Source organism: Manacus candei, unplaced genomic scaffold, assembly GCF_025592945.1.
Source record: "Manacus candei isolate 608988 ecotype Guabito, Panama unplaced genomic scaffold, ASM2559294v1 h1tg000029l, whole genome shotgun sequence".
In the NCBI taxonomy this organism is placed as follows: domain Eukaryota; kingdom Metazoa; phylum Chordata; class Aves; order Passeriformes; family Pipridae; genus Manacus; species Manacus candei.
Genome location: NW_026138077.1, coordinates 1,339,012 through 1,361,374, shown reverse-complemented (window position 1 = coordinate 1,361,374; position 22,363 = coordinate 1,339,012). Strand labels below are relative to the sequence as shown.

The 22,363-nt window shown below is 47.1% G+C and overlaps 1 protein-coding gene across 5 annotated transcripts; it reads right to left on the bottom strand.

Moving 5' to 3' along the window:
• Nucleotides 1-3,257: 3,257 nt before the first annotated feature.
• SPP2 (secreted phosphoprotein 2) lies at nucleotides 3,258-15,543 on the bottom strand. 5 transcript variants are annotated; one of them, XM_051791055.1, is made up of 8 exons: nucleotides 15,392-15,543; nucleotides 15,173-15,297; nucleotides 13,704-13,826; nucleotides 12,126-12,236; nucleotides 9,794-9,848; nucleotides 9,072-9,173; nucleotides 6,662-6,694; nucleotides 3,258-3,657 (listed from the first exon to the last, which is right to left on the bottom strand). In XM_051791055.1, exons 1-6 carry the CDS (start codon nucleotides 15,438-15,440, stop codon nucleotides 9,082-9,084), a joined length of 555 nt encoding a protein of 184 aa, XP_051647015.1. In that variant the 5' UTR covers nucleotides 15,441-15,543; the 3' UTR covers nucleotides 3,258-3,657; nucleotides 6,662-6,694; nucleotides 9,072-9,081. The 5 variants fall into 5 exon arrangements, with proteins under 5 accessions (XP_051647015.1, XP_051647014.1, XP_051647017.1 ...); XM_051791057.1 differs by having other exon boundaries at nucleotides 3,561-3,828; XM_051791054.1 differs by lacking the exon at nucleotides 6,662-6,694.
• Nucleotides 15,544-22,363: the final 6,820 nt, after the last annotated feature.

Here is a 22,363-nt window from a genome sequence, read left to right as displayed (position 1 = left end):
GCAGGTAGAAAACTTCAACTCTAAAATTAAACCCTCTTCACAACCAGCATTTATTTCTCTACCTTTCCTCTTACCAAAGGCACTTTACAGCCAAGGCAAAGGGTGGATGGAAAATCCGATTAAAATTTTATCTAAAGCCATTTTATCAAAAAGGGTTTGTCATGTGGGAGAGAGAAAACTCCACTGTCCCATGGAGTAAAAAGCAAAACTATTTTTGTGCCTGGAGCAGAATTTAAGCTCTGAGCTGCCATGGGCAAAACAAGCACTTTAACCTGGCCAGGATTTTTTGTCTCAGTCATTTCTCCTCTGCATCCCCTGCTCTCTTTACCATTTAAATACACAGATCATCCTTGCCCAAAGGTCATTTTACCACCCAGCAGGCCAGAAATCAGAAGGTAAAAAAAGAAATGGGAATAATTTGAGAGCTGGGCTCCTGCCTCCCCTTGCATTTGTTCAATTCTGACATCTAGTGGGCATCAGTGCAAAGCACGAGCAGCGTGGCCAAGCTCACCAGCAGCCCGAGCACTAGCTACTGATTTATTCTGCCACAAAGGATATTCTCCACCCTCAGCACAGCTGTGTCTCCCTAAAACCCTCCCAAGTCTCCGTGTTAAACTTGCACTTGCAGACGAACCACATGCTCAGTCAGAATGGGAAAACGCTCAGGTCCTGATCCCAACATCTCCCTGCTCCCTGAATCAGGACATGGGTTTGGCAATTAAGGCCTCTCCTTTGTTTCTGAGAGATCATCCAGGGGTCAGTCCGAATTAGCAACCTGAGAAGAGGTTGCTGACAGCAGAGCATGTGCCAAGAAATCTCCGCATTCCTCCAGGATGAGCAATAACTGCTCTCTAACACGGGCGGGGCTCCATCCAGCTCATGATCTCTGCTCTTTGACACTTTTTTAGGCCAGTTTCACACAGGACTAAACCCCCCCTTTATTGCTGGGAGTTCTACTCATTCCCAGCTAGCCCACATGAACTGAATTTGCTACAGGGCTACCAAGGCACCAGTACCAATCCTGTGGTGGCACAAACCAAATCAGTGCCCAGCAATGATCATAGAATCACAGACTGCTTTGGACTGGAATGGACCTTAAAGCTCATCATTTTCCACCCCTCTGCCATGGGCAGAGACACCTTCCACTAGGCCAGGTTGTTCCAAGCCACGTCCAGCCTGGCCTTGGACACTTGCAGGGATGGGGTGTCCATCTGTGGTATGATGCCAAAAAGAGGGTCTGGGAAATGAGATGCCATGACACCCTGGAGCCCAAATCCCACTGTGCTTCCACAAGTCTTGGCTGAAGGGCACGAAGGGAACTGAACCTGTTTTTTCTGCAGCATCCCTGGATGGTGTTGTCCTTCACCCATCCCACATCACAGGAATTCCTGCCCAGACACTGTCAGCATAAAAAGTGTTGGGGTGTACAAAAAACCCCAGAGAAAAATGCGGAAAAAGGAGTGATTCTGCCATGGATGCAGGTTTAACTACTTCTCACAGAGAGTAAAAAGTCATCAGTTTCCATCCTTCCCCATGGACACACTGCAGTGCTGGAGCTTTCCAGGACACACTGGCTATGCAGGGGTGGGGGGTCCTGCCACTGCCCCTGCCCCTGCAGGCGGCTGAAACTGCTCCTGCTCGTTCCCCAAATTATTACCCAAGTCCAAATCAACGTAAATCCTCCCCTTTTCTCTCACCCTACCCATTGAAGGGTGGCTACATTTCACCTTCTGGTGAGACAACACTCAAACTGCCACAAAGACACAGCAAGGCCAGGTCTAACCCCTCATAGCTTTGCTGTCTCCCTTCAGCCATCGCTCCTTTTTTGCTGCCTCAGAGTTTCTGAGCAACCTCAAAGTCTGCAAGAGGAGATTTCTGCTCTGCGCATTCCTGCCAGGGCAAGCAGCATCTCGAAGGGTGCGGGGAAAAACTCCCTCCCTGTCCCTGCTGCTGCACAAATCTCCACTCCCCGAGCAAAATCCGACAACAAAAGGCGTGATCTGCTCAGGCAGACCCGAGCCTCGGCCGGGGGAGCTGGAGGGGAACATCCATAGCAACTGTCATTGGTATGCTGGAGCACCAAGTGCTTGAGTCAGCGATTTGAGACCAGGAAAACTCCACTGATGCGGACAAAGGAAATATTACTCCCTGCTGCCAGATAAACATCTGCACAGCAGATGCCACGTCAGCTTCTAGGTGTGAAGGCATTTGCATACGTGCAGCAAGGACCAGAATTCATTTTGCTGGGGAAAAAATAAAGGGTTTTCTTTGCCTTTTTTTTTTTTTTTTTTTGGTAGAGAAATGCATGTTTGATTATCATGTATCAGCAATATAGAGAATCATGGAGTATCCAGAGTTGGAAGGGACCCACAAGGCTCACTGAGTCCAACTCCTGGCCCTGCATCACTGCTTTTAGGCCAAGAGAACTGTCTGTTGGGAACTGGGGAAAGCAAGAGTGAAATAGGGAGGAGGACAAACCCAGCTGAAGCTGGCTCACGTGTCAATCCACCTTATCCTTCCCAGGAGACAAAGACAGGTCTGCGGGGAACAGCCAAGGAGGTTTTTCTGCTCACTTTCCACTAGATCAGGTTGCTCCAAGCCCTATCCAAGCTGGCCTTGAAGGGCTGGTTGTTCCCAGTTCTGTTGAGCCAAGCCAAGCAAAAGCCTGGAAAGGTAAAACATCCCTTCCTCTGTTGGACCTCTGCACCTTATCAGCATTTTTCACCTCCTTCTGCTCCCAGCTGCTGCTACAGGTGATCATCAAGGGCTCTGACTACATATCTTTATGCTTTTGCAATAGAAATTCCTACAAATCAGGTCACCTTGCGGCAATGAGCAGGGAAAATGAATTGAGAGCCAAACTGGGTGGGAGAGCTGCTTCAGACAGAAAAATCAGTTGATTTTGACAATGGCATAACTGATGAAGCATTAAAAAAACTCAACCAAAACCCCCCAAAACTGCACAGTAAACTTTCCCCTCACAAAGAGCTGCAGGGCGGGCTCTGTGCATGGAGTGGAGGAAAAGGGACAAGACTGCTAAAACATGTTTCCCGGGAGAGGAATATACCAGAGGTCTGTTCTAACCTGGCCTCCTTCCAAAAGCCACTAGTACCTGGCAATCACCATCATCAGTGTCCCTCAGCTCCCCACATTAGCAGCCAAGTACCCATTAAAGACAGATTGCTGGTGGGCTACAACTCAAGCCTTTGGTTTTGTAGCAAGACACCTTTTCCACAGCTGCTGCACCCCGGAGAAAATGGAATTGAGTGAGTTTATTGGTTTGAATAATCAATAATTAGCTGAGACCATTACAGAAAATTACAGCCAACCAGAGAGCAACAGAACAAGCAGGTGGAATAACGAGCTTTTAATAGCATCATTATGGGATGGTACAAATATCCTCCACAAGGTTTCACTCGGTGTCTGAGAGTCCTCCCAGGGAGATCCCACACATCAGAAGGGGCTCTCGATGGACAAGTGTGTATTTGGCATCTCATAAGCTCATCCAATTGCCATCACAGCAGAAACTGAGTTTGGGAAAAGACTTCTTTTCATTGTAGAATAGTTTTTCACAAAAAAGAAAAAAAAAAGGACAAAGCATCAGATTCTTTCTTCCCATGTTGGATCTTTTAATCTTGATTCTTCGCATTCTCCAATCTAATTTGAAAAACAGTGAGAAAGGAGAAATAGCAGAGCTGAGAATGTCTCATACTTCACAGAACCAACCAAACACCCATAGCCTTGGAAAAAGGGTATTCAGCTTCACCAAGTTGCTTATTAACTTGCTTAATGTCAGAGTCCCACCATGTGGAATCTGCAGAAAGAAACCTGCATATGCAAAACATATGTGCACAAATGTCATGGCAATGGCTAATTAGAGTAAAAGAAGAGAGAGAAAAAAAGAAGCAGATTGTTAGAAAAATTAATGGCAGTGAAATAAGTACACAAATCAACACGTATTGTCAAGGCTCAAAAGCAGAGATGGTTGAGGCTTGGAGCTGATGTAGGGTCTGCTCTGAGATGGATCTGAATTAAAAGCTTCAATATGCAGAAGAAATTGAAGATGTGTTTTTCAGAGGGAACATGTGACTGTTTCTCCAGCATTCTGTAGCCTACACTGTGTCTTCAGCAAGTTGGTCACCATGGCAACCTGAAATTTTTCAGTAAGACAATTTTCTTGGTAAAATTTGAGGGATAGATTTGGGTCAGAAAGGAATGTCCACACATGTGGAAGTGATGAAATAGAGTGACCCTCTGAGAGCACCTGGGTCCTACCCAGCCCTGGGGAAGGGGGTGCAGGCCTAAGGACCAGGACCAGCCACTACACTCACCACTGGGGACCAAGTGACAGGAGAAGACACAGGAACCAGTGGGAATATGGGAAATTCCAGCTCAGTTTAAGGAAAAAAACCTTCCCCCAAGAGTACTGCTCTCTAGAGCCCAAAGAGGATCCACATCCCAGTGTATCCACACCTGAGCCACGCAGCCTCAGGAACCTGGCCTTGCTTTGAGGGGTCCTTCCCCACCTGCCTGATCCTTTGACAAGCTCGTTTCTAGTGCTTCCAAAATCCAACCCTGAGCAGCAGTTTGAGGGCAGCCGAGAGCCCTTTCTGCTCCTCCAGTGAGGGAAGTCCCGTTGGTTTTCTCCAGGAATTTGATTAAGGGGTTTGTGAAGCCTAAGGGATCATCCAAGCTCTGCATCCTCCAGACGCAGGGACAATTTCCTCCACGCAGCTGTGGGTCTAATCCTTCAAAACAGATCAAGAAGAGGTGGACAAAGGGCAAGACAAAAATTGCTGCTGCTCAGAGTAGCAACAGGAGATTGTCACAGCAATTCCCTTCTCTGCCAGAACAGCTCTGACCTCTGCCAGGAAAGGTCCTGCCTGGCTCCGTTTCAATCCCAGTCCTTTCCCTGTGAGCAGATGAAAGCTTGCTGTCCTCCCTGCCACAGCATATCACAGCTGCCAGGTGCCACCAAGGGCTCAGCCATCACAGACAGGCTCTGTGGCAGGAGGGATGAAACAGCAGCCTGTCATTCCCCAAGCTCTCACTCCCAAAGCTCCCGAAGCTCCGACACGGAGCTCACACGCTCTGCAACAGATCCCACTCGCCAGGGATTTTCCTTCCCTCTGGTGCTTCACTTTATTTTTTTTTTTATCTTTCCCCAGAAAGCAATAAGCTGCTTTTTGAGAACTGTAGAAGGTGGGTGGGTGAATGAGAGAGGAAAAAAACCCAGAGACATGGGGATATGAAAGCGCAACTAAAATCAAGCCGCTCCTTAATGAGGACACTGGGGATTAAAGCTCATTTTCCCATGCCCCAGGAGGGTTTTGCACCCTGCTCTGGTATTATATCAATAGAAGACAGATAAACAAGCATCCATTTCACTCTGAAGGTCAGATCCTGGATTTCTTGGTATGGAAAGAGGCCCAATGCTGCCAGTTACTCTTCCATTGGAAAAAACCCCACAACCAAACCCTAATATTCAAGGGTGCCAGTCTTCTGGCATCTGCAAGGCTGTTAATCAGCTGCTAATAACCACCATATTCCTGCCAGCAGCAAGGTGTGCCAGGTAAGAGAGAGTAATTGTAAGGAAAATACAGAAAACTCGAGGAGGAAATCACAGCCTTGATGCTGGAGGGATTTGATTTTCTGCTAAAAAATGCTTTCCTTGTGTGATTAGAGTAAGAGAATATCAGCATTCACCATATACATGCATATTGCAAAGGCAACTTGCTGCTTCATTTTCCTGTTCAAGGCCACGAAGCACTGCTGGTGAGATTCCAGATAAAAGCCACAGGTCAGGCTTCCCCCTGCACAGAAAAACTTCCTTAGGCAGGTGGTTTTGGAACAGCAGAGCACTGGGACACATTTGCTTCCTGGGCTTCGAGGTGTTTGACGAGTTTGAGCTATTTTTAGGCTCCTCTTTGCAATTCAGAGCCACAAACATCGTTAAGCAGGTTCCAGCTTAAGAGAACCCCAAATTCCTGGTCCTGCGCAGACTCAAAAAGCCTCTCACATTATTTGTATGCCAGAGAGCATCTTTTCCAAGCACATACCCCAGGAGCTCAGCAGCATCACTAACACGCCCTTTGGTGCTCCCACAGGCTCTGAACACCCCCAGCCAAGCTCACTGATGACCTCAACCCTTGTTGCAGGTTGTCCACAGGTGATCAGCTCTTGTACTGAGGAGCAGCTTTCCCTCCCCCTGTCACTCCCTCACGTGCCTTTTGTTGGAAAGGCTGGCCCACAGCATGCAGTGGGAATTTTAGATCTCTCCAGTTCTGGAGATACGCTGGGAAATAAATCCAGAAAATCTGATTAGGACCTGTCACTGAAATAAGCTCATTAATCATTGATGGATTTTTCATATGCAGTTTCTAACTCCTGCAAGCCCCAGCAGACCGGTGGGTCTAACAACTGCAGACTTAAAAAAGTTCTTTATGTAACAATGGCACTGATTTCCCCCCACCCTTGAATATTTAGCACACTCTAATAAACAAAAGAAGCTACAAAGCACCAGTGAGATCATTTAGCCCAGCTTCTTGCACAGAGTTCCAGGCACAGAATTCCCCTGAAATAACTCCTCTAGCCAAAAAGATGAGAAGATCTGGTTCAGAAAACCTAAAATCCAGCATGAAAAACTCTGTCAGCCGCTTGCCTGAGTAATTTTTGCAGCAGCCAGTTATCCATCCTGTTGGGTAAAAAAAAAAGGAATCACATGTCATTTCTCACCTGAACTTGTCTAGCTTTGCCTGTCAGCACCAGGCTCTTTGAGAAAGAGATGAAAGTCTTCTATTATTAAATTGCTATTTCCCCAGCCTCCCCCAAAATATTCTCAGCTAAGCTAAGCCAGCTGAGCTGCTGCCATTTCAAAACTCTGGTTTCCCATGCCCCACCAAACACTGCCATCACAGTATGGCTTGTAATAATTCCAGCCAGGATCACACAGGTGCCAAAACCCGGGGAAAGCAGGCAGGAATAACTTGTCCTGGCCTCAAGCACATGAAATCATTTGGGGCTGTGTGGCTCCAAATTAAACCCAGGGGTGAAACCCTCTCATTCTGGAAACAACTCAAATCAAGAAGACCTTTCTCCACACTTTACAGCTAAAAAGTCAAATTGATAAAAAAAAAGAGAAACAGGGAGCTTAGAGGGGTTTTGATATTCTCTCCCAATCTCATGGGGTATCTGCCTCTGAGATGTCCAAAATCCAGGAGGACACTGGGATGAAACACAGCTCCCCAAATGACACTTGCAACCCATCTTCAAGAGCAAGCAGAAAGTATTAAATTTTGAGCTGCTCAGGATTTCAAGAACCATACATTTCTCCCCATTTTTTCCCACTTTCTCTTTCAAGAAGATTTTACAGATTGCTTTTGGCTTGGAGATTTCTTAGACATTAGATACAGGAACACAAAGCATTTGTGTTAAAGCTTAACGGGCATAGCTCTTCTTGAGAGCCAAAGGATTAAAGGTACCTGGCACTTCCCAAATGCAAAGGAAAATTAGGATTCCTATAGAAGACAGGAAGTGATTAAAACAGCCTCTTGGCTTTAGTGGCTCATGGATAAACTAAAATAGCACATGGATTTAATGAAATCATTTTTACAAACAGAGCGGAGTGCCTGGGTTTTCCTTTCATATCTTGTTTCCAGGAGAGCAGGGGGTTTGTCTCCTTCAGCACAGGGAGGTTTACTACAGATATGCTTATGAGTAACATGTGTTAGGTTGTGGTGACTCACCGGTGTTAAATTCTGTTTAAAACTGGCTCCAGTGCAGGAGGCTTGAGCTGAGCTCAGTTCTGGCCCTCTCCAGGGACAGACACCTGCTAATGATTTCTACCCCAGCTAGTGCTTGAAGCCTTTTTAATCACAAAGACATAGCACTACCTTCCTTCCCCAACTGCTTTAAACCTGTTTAACATGCCAAAGAACGAGCTCATTCTGTGCTGCCAAAACTCTTTCAAAGCATTCCCCTTTAGATTAAATCCCTAAAATGGCAGGTAAGACAGCAGCAGCAATTAGAGCTGCTCCCACACAGAGCCTTAGAAGCAGGTCAACAAAGGTGGATTGTGTAGGATAGGCCTTGCCAGCTCCAATAAATCATGGGTGTCTTTCATTATCATTCCCATTAATTGGGCTCCAAACATCTCCTTCACAGATTATCTGCAACAAATGCTTTTCCTGGGCAAACAGCACTGTGGTTCTCCCAGATCCATTACACCACAGTCAGTTCTTGTTTCATAAGCCATGTGTCAAGGTTTTTTGGGATAAGGTCCAAAGAATCCATGAAACATCAGGCAGAAACATGTGTCTGCCAATAAAGAGACACAGAGTCATAGAAGAATTGCTAAGGTTGGAAAAGATCATCAAGGCCCAGCATCACTACCTTGTTCACCACTAAACCATGTCCTCAGGTGCCACATCCACAGGTTTTTTGAACCCTTCCAGGATGGTGACTGCCCTGGGCAGTCTGTTCCAAAGCTTTACAACCCTTTTGGTGAATTTTATTTCCCCTAACATCCCATATAAACCTCCCCTGGCACAGCTGGAGGCCGTTCCCTCTCCTCCTGTCCCTTGTTCCCTGGGAGCAGAGCCCGACCCCCCCCGGCTCCCCCCTCCTGTCAGGGGGTTGCAGAGCCAGAAGGTCCCCCCGACCTCCTTTTCTCCAGGCTGAGCCCCCCCAGCTCCCTCAGCTGCTCCTGCTGCTCCAGCCCCTTTTCCCAGCTCCATTCCCTTCCCTGGATGTGCTCCAGCCCCTCAATGTCCTTGGAGTGAGGCAAATGCAGGCAAAAAGTCTTGAACCCTGTGTCAAACTCACACTCAGCAGATTGATTTTCTTGCACCCTGTTCACACTACTGACCCCAGCACACTCGTGGGAGCATATGGGATGGCCAGATACATATATGGAACTCAAAAGGGAGTGATGGCCATGAGATCTGTAGCTGGGATGTCTTCTGAGCAGTGAAGGAACAAGAGCTCCTTCCTCCTGAGCAGTCACTTCCCCACCCTGCCCCAAAAACTGCAGGCCTAGGGTGTATAAATGCTCCACTTGGAATTGTACTCACCCAAACCAGATTATTCCATCTTGTTGGAGCTGAGTCTGTGCCAATCCCCATGGCTGCCACCTCTTCCCCCCGAACGCAAGGCTTCAGGAGCAAAGACATCCTCTAAAAAGGAACATGGTGAGATACATGAGCATTAGATGCTTTCCAACGTGTTCATTGTTGCTCACAGCTGTGGCTGCCCAAGAAAGTGTCCAAGGCCAGGTTGGACAGGGCTTGGAGAAACCTGGGCTAGTGGAAGGTGTCCCTGCCCCATGGCAGAAGGTGGAATGAGATGGGCTTTAAGATCCCTTCCAACCCAAACCATTCTGGGATTCCAAAATAAATAATATTCAGCATCAGCACGACATCGGGGCACCCTGGAGGCTGCACACAGGTCCTGGTTATGAGAGCACAAATCTGGCAATCCAGACAATGTATAAACCAGCACACAAGTCCTGGTTATGAGAGCACAGATCTGGCAATCCAGACAATGTATAAACCAGCACACAGGTCCTGGTTATGAGAGCACAGATCTGGCTATCCAGACAATGATAAACCTCAGCGTGGCCCCGCTTGGCAGCAGAATGCCCTCCCTGTATCCTCAACAAAGGAAAAACCAGCTGCCCACGACCTAAGCAAACTGCTGATCTTCCACATTGTCTTCTCCCTCAGACAGATGACCTTGAGATGCTACAAAAGGCAAACACAGGCCAAGGCAGTCCATCATGGCAGGGCTGTCTTACCTTCCCTGCGAGCGCTGCCTCCCTGGCTGGGGGTCATTTTCGGCACATACATCATCTGTAAATTAAAGACATTTCTTTGAAAAGCTCATCTGTCAACAGGTCCACCTCTCCCTTTCCTCAGGCACTGGGTGATCACTAAAGTAATTCCAAACCTCATCATTAATATTGCTGAGAACAAGTATTGCTGATAGTCCTGCGAAGTGGGGGCGTTGCTAAGGAAGTTCGTGGTTGCAGGGAGGCTCTCAGATCCAAATCCTTCGTGCCTCAAACCTTACCTCACCTCCCTCCAGTGCAGATGCAGCCAGGAGAGCAGAGCCTGCAGAGCTCCTTCTCTGTTGCAGCCACAGGGGGAACCCCCTGGACACATTTATCCAAAGTTGTCTTTTTAAAAGCCTTGTTTTGTTGGTCTCTAACCAAGTAACGAGATCCCACTGGTCATGATCACTTGACTTGTTCAGCCTGGAGGAGACTGAGCTCAGCCCTCATCGGGGTCTGAGCTTCCACCAGCAGGGCAGCTCCAGTCTCTGCTCTCTGTGACCACTGACAGGACCTGAGGGGATGGCTGGAGCTGTGCCAGGAGAGATTCAGGCTGGATCTCAGGAAAAGGTTCTTCCCCCAGAGGTGGTTGGGCACTGAACAGGCTCCCCAGGGCAGTGGGCACAGCCCCAAGGCTGCCAGAGCTCCAGAAATGTTTGGACAACGCCCTCAGGGACAGGGTGGGATTGTTGGGGTGTCCCATGCAGGGCCAGGAGTGGGACTTGGTGATCTTTGTGGGTTCCCTCCATCTCAGGAGATCCTGTGATCCCAGCCTCAGTCAGTCACAATTCTTTCTCCCCAAATACCACCACAGCTGCACTGACACCATCTCAGCCAGGCTGAGGTCCCTTGAGCTGAGTTACAGCCTTGGATCAAGAGCTACAGTGCACTTGCTGCAGCCCTCTGCAGAGGGAAACTCTTTCCTTTTCAAGTGCAATAATTCCCTTTGGCATTTATTCCTTATTAACATTGCAGGAAATACATTCCCCAGCAGGACTAGTGGCAGCAGCACTGAATTTTAAGTGATGGTTAAGGAAGACTTGCAGGAAGATGTCTGCTGGTAAAAACAAGTGTTTGTGCTGAGTGCCCTATTAAACAATGGTTATGTCAACCCACAGAGGACTGACTGAACATCCAATGCTGTGTTCCACATTTCAGGGTTTCACAGGCAGCCTTTCTGCTCTGCAAATCAGGACTTCCTGTGGTGCACCCACTAGCTAGCTCTGAATAGAGATTTTGAGGAAAAAAAAGAATAAATGACAAACTAATTTGGCAATTCAAGCCAAGTGAAGGTGACACAGAATCCTATTTGTTTACAAGGCAGCTGGAGAGGGACTTTTCACAAGGGTTTGTAATGTTCACAAGGGCTTGTAGTGCCAGGACAAGGGAGAATGGCTTCCCACTGCCTGAGGGCAGGGTTAGATGGGATATTGGGAAGGAATTGTTGGCTGTGAGGGTGGGGAGGCCCTGGCACAGGTTGCCCAGAGAAGCTGTGGCTGCCCCATCCCTGGAAGTGTCCAAGGCCAGGTTGGAGGGGCTTGGAGCAACCTGGGATAATGGGAGATGTCCCTGCCCATGGCAGGGGGTGGGACTGGATGAGCTTTCAGATCCCTTCTAACCCAAACCACTCTGTGATTCTATGATTCAAATTATTAATTTAGTCTCTTACACTTTACAAAATTAAAAGCTTTCTGCCTGCTTCCTTGAGAAACTTTGTTCCCTCAAGCACAACACCCAGTGTAGAGCTGTGTTCAAAGTGCAGGCACCCAGGTTCAGGTGTCAGTTCATGGATAAAGTGGACGCTGGCATGATTTGAAAACAGCCAGCAGGAATTCCCAGGTTTGGTCAGCATTTCATCACACCCTAAAAATCAAACAAGAGCTCAGAAAGGGAACACACAGATCTCAGCAGAGCAAACGTCCTTCAGTTGTGCTGTGATGACACACTCAGCTGAGAGCTGGGTTTGGTGTCAGAGCCAGAGCCATCAGGATTTGTTTCTGTCCAAGACATGCTAATCACTGTTCTCCAGGCACATACTCAAGGAAGGAAGTGTTGGAGCTGGTGGGTGTGCCAGGCTGCTGCAGAGATTCACACATTAGCAGGGTCAAACCCCTCAGCTGATGGAAAGGGAAGTGTAACGGGACACAGCTGGATTTCAAACCACAGTCAGTTTTCTGATCAAGACCTCCAGTTTTGGAACTGCAGTTCACACACAGACACCTGCCTTCTCTTTGAAAGAGGATAAGAAGCCTTTTCTCTCCCCCAGGCAGCCAAAAGCAGTTTTCCCTTTCCTTACCTCCTCGCTGCTCAGCGACTCAGAGCTGAACGTGCCACGATGGCACCGCACGATGACACTGGAAATCTGCTCCCCAGAGACTTCCACAACACTCCTGCAGGAAGCAGTTGGCTGTAACAGAATGGAACAGAGCAAATCTCAGAGGGCAAACCTCTAGTACATGAGAGTTTCCTTGGGGGTGGGAACCTGTAGAAGGAGTTTGAAAACAAACTCCAAGAGAAAGAAACTCAAGCAAGATTATACAGGATTACACAAAGGTTATTCCTCCACAACTACTTGTTGGCTGTACAAAGCCTTGAGCCTGCTCGAGGTAGGAGAAAACCTCCACATCCTTTTCACTGCCCTGGCACCACCAAGCACAACAAACAGGGGCAGTGCAGGGCTATGCCAATGGCAGCTCCAGCTCTGAAAGTTAAATTACCTTTGTTTAAAGAAGTTGCCTCTGCAATTTGACAGAAGCTCCAGCAAAACCTGCACTCAAGTTTGGAAAACACACCCTCACACTATCTTTCACACTGTATTGCCCCAAGAGGAAAAGAGGGATGGTGTCTGTTTAGGATCCAGAGATAACACTGTAGCAGCCAACCCTTGTGTTTTTAAGGAAAACCAAGCAATAACTGTCAGTTCTGTGTGGTGCCTTCTACACACACACACCAGCTGCTTAGCTCACGAGTAGAGATGCTCAGAGGGACTCCTTTCCTCTCTTTATGGGGTAAACTGCCTCCTGTGGGAGTAACACTACTCATAAGCTGAGAGGAAAGCCTTTGCACCTTGCTGACTGCCTTTCCAGATCCCTGCTCTTCCCTAAAGACTGTGCCCAGGAAGGACAAGTAAGTTTGGCAGCCATTCCTAGAGGGAAAAGGGGTGAGAAGAGTTCAGCTTGGAGCAGCATAAAGGCAGAGATAATGTCTGTGGAAGTCTGATGCACAGGGACTCAAGAGCTGCTCCACGTGCTTTGGGAGATCTGTGCCAGCAGTTAGGATACAAGCCCTCAGAAACTCTCAGTGGGAGCTGTGATTTGGCCAAAATAACGGTACACAAAGAAGTCCAGACTCAAAGGTGACATATTTCCACCAAAGCTGGTGATTTGAGAATCAAGACCAGAGCAAGAACTGCATCAAGAACCTGTTTATTTGAGGCTGAGAGTTGAAGAGCTGAAAGCCATCAGCAGAGAGAGGGAATCTGTACTGCATGGGAAGAGAGAGCTTTACCTGGTGCCCAGATGCATGATAGGCTCAAGCAAGTCAAACATCAGCTCTTCCACCATCTTATCTTAAAGAAGCCATTCCTTCTGGGATTTGGCCCCAGAACACACTGACACTTTTCCTACATGCTGCTCCAAGACACAAATCCTATTTTCAGCTCACAGCAGTCCCTGTATTCCCCACTGACCAGGCAAAAGACTTTCCCAGCACTGACCCTTCCCACCTAACACCCCCTCCATGCTGTGGGTTGTATCTGTTTAGGCTTTCAGAAAGCCAGTCATTCCTCATTTTTCAGCACCAGTAGCATTCCCAACACATCCTGAGAGCATCCTGCAGGGAGGGGAGGGCTCCCATTCCTACCAGAGGCACTTACCACATAAGGCCCAGTTTTGAAGTCACAGGTGAAGGGATCTCTCCCTGAAGCCTTCAAGCACATGGTCTCACGGATGCTGAACTGCAGCTCTAGTCTGTAGGCATCACTGTTCCACATGTCAACCTGGTAAAAGGAAGGTCAACACAACATTTAATTAGTGCTTGTCACTCTTCTGTGCCCACTGCACGGCAACCTTGCCTTGTTTTGTCAAGCAGAAGATGACAGGAGGGCATTAGGCATCAGTGCCCAATTTAGAGCGGGTTGCTGCCTGTGAGAAAGGCTTGTTTTATTGGTAATGGCAACACAGGACAGTTTTCCATGGGGATTTCACTTGAAACACCACTCATTGGGGCTGAATCCCACTTGAATCTCACCCCACTTGAGTCTTCCAGTTATTGCTGGATCCTGATACTGCTCAGAGTTGTGGGGACCTAAACTGTCAAAGGCAGATGAGCACAGCATTACCCCTGCATGTTACCCATTACCCCTGCATGTTACCCCTTCTTTTGTGAGAACCAGGGTGCCAAGAGCTCTGTTTTGGATATCCCGACTGCTGGGAGGTCTATTGGAAACACCTGGCTTGGAAAGTAAATCCCATGAGTGCAAGCAAGTGGTTTAATGGAGCTTATAGAGGCACTCCATGTCAGCTCAGGTGCCTCAATGGGCAGCATGCACACACCACCAAAAGATTTAGAGAGCTTGACTGCTTTTTGTTATTTTTTTTCTCCTTCTCACAGTCTAATCAATGTTTTAGCTCAGATGAGAGACTAAAAAAAAAGCAACCTCCCCTCCCCCCAAAAAACCCCAACTAACAACAAATCAGCATTGCTTTCAAATATTTGTTTTTTCTCCAGACTATATAAATTCAGCAGTCATTTTGTCATTCATTCTCACAGAAGACTTGATACATGCCACCTACAGAAACAGTTCTGAGGGTGTTCAGGAGCATGGATGTGCTAACTTTGAATTAAGAAGCTTAAACTCCTTAACTCTAGGTATCCAATACAATTCTTAGCACCACAAATTAAAACAGATAGAGGTTTCCAGCCTGCATTTAGACTGCAGCAGATTTAAACTACAATTGGTGGTTTAGACAGGTGACAAATACAGATTGGAGAAAGAATGTGTGGTGGCATTTAATCAGCTGAGACCTTGAGATGAACCAGGTTGCTTGATGCCCAAAGCAAAGTGGTTAGCTGGGGGTATTTAAAACCAGCACTTTTGAACAAAATCCTACAAGACATCCTTCAAAGGTTTCTGTTCTAAGGGCAATAAACCTGAACTCCTGAAGTATTTTTAATTACAAACCAACATACAAAGGATTTTTGTGTTCCTAAAGCCATGATTCCAGATAATGCCCCAAGCCCACCCTCTTCCAAGCAGTGAATTCCAATGAAATCTGGGTTTCCAGAGCTGAGTGGAATCAAAGCAAGTTTCAGGTAAAGGATCCCCGTTGTCTGTGCACTTACTCCCGTGACGTGGCTCCTGACAACACCATACAGGTTCCTCCCCCAGGACTGGGAATTGATCCGTGCAATGGAAGCATTGAGAGCCTCTTCCACGACAGGGAGTTCATAGTCATAGGCTGGAAACCCTGAGAGGGAAGCACAGCTCCATCAGGAGTTGGTTGTGGACTTGTATTTTCTCCCCAAAACCACCTTAAGGAAGAGGACGTGGCTCCAACTTACCAGAGCATGAGAAAACCCACAGTGTGAGGAGAAAAATTAGGACCCTCATGATGTGTCTCTCAAAATTCTCCAGTCTTTTCCCTTTCCAAGCAAGGATTTCCAGTGCATGTTCCTGTCTTTATATAAATGCAGCCTTGATCCCACGCCTGACCTCCCCATGCCCAAGCCCTTCTACAAACATTGCACTTTAAACAGAATTGATCCCAGGATAAATATTTGCTGTCAGCTTTTCTCCCTTAAGCAGTAGCTCCCTGATAAGGGATGGGCTGCAGTGCCTTTTTCCCAGGACTGAATTCCCAATAGGAGAATTCAGGGAGCACTGAATTCCCAATATCTCCATAGCCAAAGATAGTTATTCTGTTCACTTTTAACCATTAGTTTTCCATGGGGTGAGACAACTCTTTCCTTAGCACTGGACCCAGCACCTTCATCAGGCTGGACATCAGGAGGAATTTCTCCATGGAAAGGGTGGTCAGGCCTTGGCAGGGGCTGCCCAGAGAGGTGGTGGAGTCCCCACCCCTGGAGGTGCCCAAGGAAGGACTGGCCGTGGCACTCAGTGCTCTGGGCTGGGGGACAAGGTGGGGGGCAGGCACAGGGGGGACTCCATGGGCTGGGAGGGCTTTTCCAACCTCAGTGATTGTGGAATTCCAATCAGTGTCTAATCCCTTTGGCACTGCAGGTCCGATGGACGCAACCTCACCCTCCACAGCTCCTACTGGTGCTGCTGGAAGTGGACTTTGAGAGTGAAGCAACAAAAAGCACAAGTTACAGCAAACAAAACCTCAGTTACACAGCCCTGATGGGCATTCTGGAACACCACAGCCTGAAGCAGAACCTCAGAGGCCTCACTGCGTTACCTGGAGCCTTTGAAACTTTAAATATTTAGATTTCCTGTGCCTGCCAGGTCAGCAGGAACAGCTCTTACAGGGCCACTGGCACAATGCAGTAGCTGATACAAGGCAAATATTACCTCCAGCCCCAAAGATTGGTACCTAAAAAGCCACAGAGCTATGTCTATTTTAAAATGTATTAATTTATTTATGTTTTGCTGACCCTACTGATCATTTTCAAGTTTTTCTCCCTATCTCTGGGGCACAGTTTCCATCAGTTCTGCTGTTACATCCTTGCATTTAGTGAATGTTACCTGCAGTCACCAGTCAAACCAAGCCCTGGAAAACTTGAAATCTTGAATGAATCCAGGCAAAACATTCACCTCCTGCTTTTGAAGCCATTGGCTGTCAAGTACAGTCGATAGTGTCATACCCTGTCCCCTGTGAGTTTCTTGCTGCCATTTAAAGGGGCTTGCCAATGAAAACAATGTTTTAAAATTTTTGTAATTCCCCCACAGGCATTAAGATCCTTGACCAGAAAAATCACAAGCCCAAACTTCAAGGATTCTTAAATACCAAAGCTGTTATTTTCACCTCTGGATTTCAGAGTCTCTGAGCGGTCACACAAGGTTTTAGACATTAAACAAAAAGTCACTGGTGGTGAGCCCAAGGCTTAAATCAGCATATATTTTAGGTAATTACTTCAGTCATGAGCAGCTAAACCAAGAAATACCCAAACAGGCTATTCAAGGCCCTGCTTTGTCTCATGTCTGGCACAACAGCAATGGGGAATTCAATGAGGGATTCAGAAGTCTCGAGGTACACATGGAACCACAAAGACTTTCAGGTGCTGCAATGGACCAACCTGGTGGCTGGCATTGGGCTGTACAGGGCTGAGCTCAAAATATAGGATCTTACAAAGGCTGAAGGGTTATACATCCCATTGGAAGTGCCTGTTCCTAGTTCTGCAAGCCTGCAAGATTCACCTCGAACTGATATTTTCACGTTAGCTCAAAATCCATGGGGGAAAAGGTAAAGAGGGATTAGTCCAGTTCTTCCAATTCTCGTGCAAGGTGTCCCTGCTCATGGCAGGGGGGCAGGAACTAGATGAATTTTAGGGTACCTTCCAAGCCAAACTGTTCTGGGATTCTATGAATCCCCAAGCTGAGAGTAAAACTACAATTTTACTCAAGTTCTCAGCTGCTGTGCAAACATTGCAGCATCAAAGGAGGTTTAAGACTCCAATTTAGCCTTATATAGACACAATACCAACTGCTAATCCCAACTTTAGCATCTTTAATGTCACTGGAGACCCTGGAATTGGTGCAAGTTCCTGATCCTGACATTAGACAGTCCAAAGGCGCTGACAGAGCCAGGGGAGTTCTCTCTTGCCGAAAAAAGCCACATATTTAAACTGAGAGAGGGTAGACTGGCTAGATATTAAGAAGGAATCCTTCCCTGGGAGGGTGGGGAGGCCCTGGCACAGGCTGCCCAGAGAAGCTGTGGCTGCCCAGAGAAGCTGTGGCTGTCCCTGGATTCCTGGAAGTGTCCAAGGCCAGGTTGGACGGGGCTTGGAGCAACCTGGGCTAGTGGAAGGTGTCCCTGCCCATGGCAGGGGGTTGGATGGAGATATTTTTTTAAGATTTTTTAATTTTTACATTACATTTTGTAGACCAGGAGCACCCTCAGCTCTGGGAAGTCTTGTTCATCAAGGGATTCCCTGCTGGGATTCACACACTCCAGTCCCAGCTGCCATCCCCTACACCACAGAACGAAGAAATGGTACGAAGAAGATCTGTTGGACCTCTTATGTGCCCCTCAGTTTGGATTTATAGAGCAAACCAGCTCCAAGGCCAGAGCAGAAAAGGCCCGAGCAGGAAAATCATGGGGGCCCTGCTGCAGCCCTCTGTGTTATCTGTCTGCCCTCCTTCTGTCACCACCCAAACAAGACACAGAGACACAGCCTGATGGCCTGGGCAGAGGGCACAGGTCAGGCTCTCTCTGAGCTCAGACAGGAGGTTCACAGCATCAGGGACCACTCCTGAGAAACAACTGCATCCCATGATCCACCTGAGGATCCAGAGTAGGTCCTGGTTGATCATGCTCAGTAGGTACCTTGCCCCATCACCTCTCTTCTGAGGCAGGGACCTTGCAGGACCATCTTAACTTCTTGTAGTTCTACTGTTTTCACCGACCCCCTTGTACATACACAAAGCTTTACCCCCCTCAGCCCCCATGGTGGCAGCAGCACAGGAGTTGAACTTTTGATCCCTGTCACCTGACGCAGCTTTAACACTTAGTCTGCCAAAGCCAATTGATCCTCTCTGGTTCACAGAGCCAGTGCAACACTTCCTCCTCCATTTATGCTTGGAGGAAACCCTTGGAAAAAAATCCTTCATCAGATTTCACAATGAACTCACAAAAGTTCATCCTCAAGCATCATTTACTAGATGCTTAGACCTTGCCTCTTAGGCCTGCTTACAGCTAAACCAGCCAGCCATTTCCAAGTGAACTCTCACCCCTTGCAGTGTCTTCCTGGGTATGTAATTATTTTATCATGCTTGTTGCAGCATGCAGCTGGCTGTTCCAACCCATAACTTGCTGTACTGGGTTTGGCTGGGATGGAGTTAGTAACCAAGAGAATGCTGGTAACACGAGGATGTTACAGCTACTACAGCCAGGCTGGTGACGAGTAACTGCTTTTGCATCACTATTTTTCTTTTTTACTCTTCACTGGTTAAACTGTTGCTATCCCAGCCTAGAATTGCAGTTTTTTCCTTGCTTTTTCGCTTTCCTCTCCCTCTCTCATCCCAGTAGGTGAGGCTTTGCTGCCACCTGGAGTCAACCCACCACAGCCGCGTTCGTGGCAATCCATCACCCACCAAGTGGTGCTGCCTGTTGCCCGAGTGCCTGCATTTAGCACACAAATCTGACTGCGGTGACCAGCTCCAAGGAAAAAACCTCAGTCACTTCTCCTGAGGATCAAAACCATCACGGACACCACTGACTCTTGGCACTTAAGAATTTGGGCGTCAAATTGAGAAGGCAGAAAGCCTGCAGAAAATTACTGTTGTCCTTGGATTTATGGATTTTACAGTTTAAGTTTATGCCTCACTGACCGTGTTAAGGGCTTGCTGTGAGCTTTGGAGTTTGTTGGTTGGAAGTTTTTTTGCTTTTAAGTGGAGATTCTCAAACTGCAAGAGGCAAGGCCTTAAGGGAAACCTGCTGTCACAGGTCTTAAAGCAAAAGTTATCCAAAGCAAATAATTCAATACAAGCACAGCTCCAGCAAGGCAGGGACACTTGTGTGTTCAAGTTGGCCTGAAGACAATGTTTGTGGGATCCTGCTACCAAGTGTTTCCAATCTAAGCCCACCACGTATTTACAGAGATGAATTTTCACAGTTCCCCACCAGTGTAAGCACTAGGACCCCCAGCACGTGTACACAAGCCACGTACAAACCACTGCACAAACACCCCAAATACTTCATAGCTCTACACTGATACCAGTCACAAATCAAAAAAAACCATTTCTGATACCCAAATAAATGTTGTCTATTTGCTCGCTATTTTGAGAGCAGAACAGGAAAGAAAGATGAAGTTTGTTAATAAATTATTCATTACAAATTAGCCCTTGTTTTTGGAACGGAGCACCCTCCAGCCCAAACAGGACATACTGTAGAAACTCGGGAACATGTCACCTTGAGCAGTTCTGCTGCAGTCAATCCAGTCATGAGGTTACAACCTCACCCTGCGTTTTTGTTCGTGCTGAAACCATCCTGAATTTACAAATCCAAGATTTCACAGAAAGCAAAAAGAAAAAATATCGCAATCAAGGGATAATTACAGCCCATGATTAATTTCTAAATTACATTAATCTCTTTTCAAAATACCTGCATACATGCCACCAGCCTAGGCAAGCAGAACACTTGCAGCCTTCCCTTACTCATCTCTTCTTCTTTGAGCTGAAATTTTTAACTGTATGTGACTTTAGCATCTTCCAGACCAAACCCACACTGCAGATAAAACAAAAATGTTTTCCAGCTATTCACTGCAAAAAGCAAATCTACACCTTTTAAACAAAATAAAAACCTCTTAAAAAAAAGGGGGCATTTTATATAATCTCATTGACATTCCTTATCACAAGAAAGATTTCCCGACGGGAGAAAACTCAACATAAATTAACAGGGAGATTATTAGATTTACATGTTTCTTAGATGACAGCTTTACAATGTTGTTACTGGAATTACATTAACATCCTACACCCAGAAAGAATAACAGGAATGGCATAAAGCAAGAGCTACTACCCACTTACACTGGGGAAGCCGGAAAATAACGACACCAAGTTGCCTCGAGACAGTATCATATCAGTGTCTTAAATCAAATTAATAATGGAAAAGCAAGAGACAGCCAGTGGCAAAAGCATGCAAGCCACCTTCTCTGTGAGGAAATACAGACTGGCTTATTGACAAGGCCCAGGCTCTGCTTTCCTGCTGAGATTCCTTCTGCAGGCTCCGCAACACAAACCCCCCTCCAGATCAAGGGTATTGCCCTCCTCTAGGAGCCTCAGCCATCAGCTGTGGGCCACAATGCATCCTCCCTTCCCTGAGGTTCTCCATCCCATGCCAAGGAGCACTCCCCCGGGGATAGATGTAGGACATTCCACAGGAAAGCACCCTGTGCTACGAGATGAGAAAGGTATCTGTCGGGTTATGGAAGACCTGTCAGGACAGGTACATCTCAAAGTATGGCTGAAGGCAGAACCAAGTTTAAAATTGGCTGCCTCAATTTCCAAGGCAGCCCAGTTTTGGCCAGCTTCCACCAAGGAGGAGACCACAACTAACTCCCCATCCATCTGCAACTATCTCCATCTGCAACCATCTCCATCTGCACAGAAGAGGCAGCACAGCCCTAGAGAGATCAGATGCTAGAAAGTGAGGACACTAAATTGATGCATCCCCAGTTTAGATTAGTGTGTAAGGGAAGGAAGAAGGATAAATCCATCACCTCCTGGGGCACAACAGCAAAAGCCAGGCAAATATATATTGACATGGATTAAAGAAGCAATGTAAAAAAAACAGTTCAAATGGGGAAAGCAGATCCACTTAGGAAACCCTGGCAAGACTGAATTACTCCTGCTCCTTGCAGAACAGGCACTCCAGTTCCAGCTCCTAGTGTTCCAAATGTGTTTCCAGGTGCAGGTTAAGACTGACAGCCCCAGGCCCTCTGCAGACACAGCCTGGCTGCTGCTGTATTCCCATCCCTGAACTCCTGCCTCCAGGCCCAGCAGCAAAACCAGACAATGGCAGAGTCAATTGCAAAAAATAAAATATAAACAGAGGACCAAAAAAAGGGCATTGTTGGATTTACAAACGGTTTTCTATTAAGAGTTAACAATATAATAACTCTATTAAGGTATAAAAGCTGTCAGGGAATGAAAGTTCACTGGGTGTTGCAAAAGCAAGCCAAACAAATAAGGATATTACAAAAACCACTAATCGTCCCACTGGGACAGACAGATAACTGGCCAGTGGGCAGCAAGAGCTTTCTGTGGTGGCACCTTTGGTCTGGGAGGAATCCTCATTTGTATCAGGTTTGGGGAGCTGGGACCGGCTATTGCAGCACAGGGCTGAAATTAGGAAACAGCAGTCCTGTGCTCCAGGACAGAAAGTCTGGAACCTTTGGCTTTCAGGTGCTGTTGGTGGCACAGCCTGGGCACTCCGTGGGCAGCCAGAGCTTTTAGTGGTGGCACCTTTTCCCTGGAAGGAATCTTCATTTGTGTCAATTTTGGGGAGGAGGGACGGGCAATTGCAGCGCAGGGCTGATCGAAGGTAACAGTAGCCCTTCTAAAATAGCTATATTCCATTTAGCAACACTACTAAAACTCATTCTAGCCACCCACTGCAAGACCTGGGGTTCCTCTTCAAGACGTAGAATCAAGTCTGGCAACTCAGTGCTCTCTCTTCCAAGACACATTCCTTCAGAAAACTGCAGGATTAAAGCCTGTCCATCCCTCCAACACAGAGGGTGGAAGAGCAAAAGATTCAGTGTTTCCATCGTTCCCACAGGTTCTGTCATGCAAGTATGACAAAATATATCTCTTGTCTGCAGTTTTCTCATTTAAGATTTCGTTTGTTTAATAAA

What these genes read in the sequence shown, in the direction of transcription:
- SPP2 (XM_051791055.1), bottom strand. Translation starts at nt 15,440, where the DNA reads ATGAGGGTCCTAATTTTTCTCCTCACACTGTGGGTTTTCTCATGCTCT. An exon ending in GTGGGTTTTCTCATGCTCTG is followed by an intron (nt 15,298 to 15,391) that starts GTAAGTTGGAGC and finishes CTTCCCTCTCAG; the next exon opens with GGTTTCCAGCCTATGACTAT. An exon ending in AGTCGCTGAGCAGCGAGGAG is followed by an intron (nt 9,849 to 12,125) that starts GTAAGGAAAGGG and finishes TTTAATTTACAG; the next exon opens with ATGATGTATGTGCCGAAAAT.